Here is a 3,569-nt window from a genome sequence, read left to right as displayed (position 1 = left end):
CTTTCTACCACCAAATTGTCACTCCGGCATTTGCGCCGTCTTCTGAAAATAGAGCCCTAAGTCTTGAACGGTGCATCCAAATGCGAAGAAAACAATCGTCTTTTCCAGGCTTCCGACGTCTTGGGGGAAATTTGCTTCTTGATGCTAGTCCAGAAGTCAAAGGTATGCAAACAAGTATACATTAAGTATAAAAACAACATTTATATAAAAAAAGATGATTGTCTTCTTTCTTCTTAGGAGCTCAAAGGACAAGAAAATAATAAAAAGGTGAGGGCAATTTGCAACAGTATGGTCCAAAACCTGTAAAAACACACCCATGGCCACAGCATCAGGCTGAACCTGTGCTGTGATCCAATACGAACTGTGTCAAAAAATTACGCCTTGACACAGATAATATTTAGGCGGATTAGTGGTAATCTGCCTCACAGTCATGAAGTTCTGGGTGAGAATCTGAGGCCTTCAAGTGTGGGGTTCGCATGTTATCCTGACTTCCTACCACACAAAAACATGCATGTTAGGCTCATTTGAGACTAAATTGTCCGTAGGTGTGAATGTGAGTGTGAATGGTTGTTTGTCTACATGTGATCAGTCCAGAGTGTATCCCGCTTCTCCCGCCAAAAGTCAGATGAGATAGGCTCCAGCTCACCAAGCGAGCCCAATGAAAACAAAACGACAACTCTTGGTGATTCCAAATACTTTCATGGAAAATATTGCCATAGAAGTTGGTGTAAGAAACAGGATCAAGAAGAGGATGACCATCCCCCAAAAAACGACAATCATTGGTGATTCCCAGTGTTTCTTACATGAAAAAAGAAAATATTGTTCCCCAAAACAACATTTTTGCACCCAAAAATTTTCCGTGTTTATTACAGTAAAATGAAAAATATTGCCACAACTATTGGTGTCAAAAATGGGATCCAAGATCATACAGTCCCATAAAAAGACAACTCGTGGTAGTTCCCAGTGTTTACTATAGGAAAAAAATTTAATTTGACCATAACAAGTGACGTCAGAAATGGAATCTAAGGATTGTGTGGTCCCATAAAACATCTCTTAGTTTCCCGCCTTGTTTATTATAGTAAAAAAGAAAACATTTCCATTTTCAGAAGTGGGATCCAAGGTTTGACAAATCCCACAAACCGTAATCTCTTGGTGATTTCCAATGTTCATTACAGAAATATAGAAAATATTGCCAGATTCATTCCGATTGGGATTCCTATTTTGCCTTACTGTTTACTTCCTATTTCTCACGGTAGCTCTGGTCTTTGTTTTTGTGTCGACCAGAGCGTCGCATTGCAGCCCCTCCTGCGTTTGGTGTCCCATCTGTATACCCGGCGAGAGAGAGGAATCTCGGTGCAAGTATGTACCACTGCGAAAGAACTCGAGTAACGGAGACATGCATTATGATTACATTTCATTGATATGAAATGCACTGGTGCCTTGAGATACGACTGAGCCGACGAATGAGTTTTTCGAGATACAAGCCGTCGTTTGGCCGATTTTAGGCCTTTGATTTGCGAGCGAAAATTTGACATACAAATGCTTCGTGGTGTATAGCGGCAGTGAACTCAACTCACTTGACAGCAATAGTAGATAGCAGTTCTTCAAGAAAGAGGCTTCAGGCTGCTTATTGCCCCAGTGGAAGTTTACTGTCAAACTAAACATCAAACAAAGAGAATTATACATTGTGTATTTAAAACAACCGCACGCGTGTTAATGTTGACAAAATGGTAACGACGATAGCACTTTTTTAGTTGTTGTTGTTTTTGGTTAGTTTTGTGGACTTACTTTGGGTTGTGTCCCCACAGGCGGAACTGGAGGGACCCGGCGGGATACAGAGCCGAGGCTACTTCCTCTATCGGGTAAGAGAGAAAATATAACCAGCATCAAGATAACGAATAAAGTGATTTTTTTTTCTCGTTTTGTTTTTCGCAGCCTCGAAATGGAAGAAGAGCATTAGAGTACGAGTAGCCAAAAGGTAACACTTGACCTCTTGACCCCTCGGCAGCCCCCAACACAGCCGCTGCACTGGACGACCGAGTCGACGACACAATTTACTGAATGTACATCAATAAAATGATATTATAAAAAAAAAAAATAATACTACTGCTTTGTCCAGATTTTATTTTCTGCGATATGTATATGTACTGTATATATACGCGTCCTTTGCATTAAAAGTGCTATCAGACTTGCTTGCATTATCTTTATTGGGAGTTATCATATTCTGGCAGAAAATATTCAACATGTGCAGTATATTTCCAAACATTTAGTAGCAGTGTTGACTTGAACGCTGTCCTGTGCGACGCCAATAGGGGTTAAGGTAAAGTTTCAATTTTTGCCGATCAACAACGATCCCAAATCGTGACAAGAAATAATTGCTAACCATTATTCATCAATTATTTAAAAAATAAAATATATTTTTAAATTACATTCTTTCTCAAGTTGTTCATTGCATTTATTAAAAATAATGAAAATACATTAATTGAGTAATAAAATTGCTTTCTTCCTATTTTATTTTAAAAGTATTTATGCTAATTAATATTACAGGCCTAATTCATTATGATCAGAAATGTATTTATTTTGAAGAATTACTTTTACAATTAATAAGAAAATGCTTGTATAACTTGACTCTAAATGTAAGTATACTTCTAACCGCTAGAGGTCGCCACCATAGAATAAACAATTGCATTCAGAGTAACAACACCACATTCAAGTAGGACAACCCGTGAGACAAAACTGTGCACTACTTGACATCTGTGCGCTACTAGTTTTATTAGTGAAGTTGCGAGATATGAACTAATACAATTTGATGTCACGCTGTTGTCAACTACTGGTGCACAGTTTTGCCTCACTGAGTCACTAGTAACGTAGTTGTCATATTAGTAGGCCAAAGCTGTCCTACTAGTGAAGACAAAGAATGTACTAGTAAGCTGGAAAATATTTCCATAAAGACGTTTGAACAGTTATTCAACAGTTTTGGTATGTAGCTTAAGGTCCATGAACTAGTACACTCCTCACTAGTAAGACAATTCAGGACACTCGTAGAAAGACTAGGGTGCACTAGTAGAACAACTTTGTCTTACTAGTAACGTTTATTTCCATGATTGTATGACATTTCTGCACACAAGTAGGACAACTACGTTACAAGCGAGCCAAAACTACAAGTGGGCATTTTGGTGCTACTAGTAGGGTCCAGGAGACTACTAATGCATGACACGTCTTCTAGTTCGGTCTGATAGTGCTACTAGTGCAATTCTGTTATTTTTATTGTGTTGCTTGATTTCTTTGAACTATTTTTGCACGGTGACCACCAGCGGCTTGAAAGGTGCTTATAAACAAAATTAATTATTATTATTACTAGGAGGCCAAAAGTGGCACTAGCAGTGGGAAAATGCTACTAGTAAGACCCATCTAATAGTGCACTGAATTGCCTTACTAGTGAGGACGAAGAGCGTACTTCTTAACCTGGATATCTAGGATATGGAATAAATGTGCAAAAGGCTTTCCGTAAAGCAGACTTGGAAATAATTGTGACAGTTTGTGATTTAAAAGAAAGACATACAAACAAA

General features: G+C 38.4%; 1 protein-coding gene across 4 annotated transcripts in view; it reads left to right on the top strand.

The window, feature by feature from the left end:
• Window positions 1–2,068, top strand: part of nmu (neuromedin U) — a 7,544-nt gene extending 5,476 nt beyond the window's left edge. For 2 of the 4 annotated variants that reach the window (XM_061780352.1, XM_061780350.1), the window contains 5 exons: window positions 109–162; window positions 238–267; window positions 1,300–1,359; window positions 1,809–1,862; window positions 1,936–2,068. In XM_061780352.1, coding sequence (XP_061636336.1) covers window positions 109–162; window positions 238–267; window positions 1,300–1,359; window positions 1,809–1,862; window positions 1,936–1,971 — 234 coding nt within the window. In that variant the 3' untranslated portion in view covers window positions 1,972–2,068. Of the gene's footprint in view, window positions 1–108; window positions 163–237; window positions 268–1,284; window positions 1,360–1,808; window positions 1,863–1,935 lie in introns of all 4 variants that reach the window. The other 2 variants (XM_061780351.1, XM_061780349.1) reach the window with 1 other exon arrangement.
• Window positions 2,069–3,569: the final 1,501 nt, after the last annotated feature.

This window comes from Phyllopteryx taeniolatus, chromosome 7, assembly GCF_024500385.1.
Source record: "Phyllopteryx taeniolatus isolate TA_2022b chromosome 7, UOR_Ptae_1.2, whole genome shotgun sequence".
Classification (NCBI taxonomy): domain Eukaryota; kingdom Metazoa; phylum Chordata; class Actinopteri; order Syngnathiformes; family Syngnathidae; genus Phyllopteryx; species Phyllopteryx taeniolatus.
The sequence above is the reverse complement of the archived record's forward strand: the minus strand, read 5'-3'. Positions and strand labels throughout refer to the sequence as shown.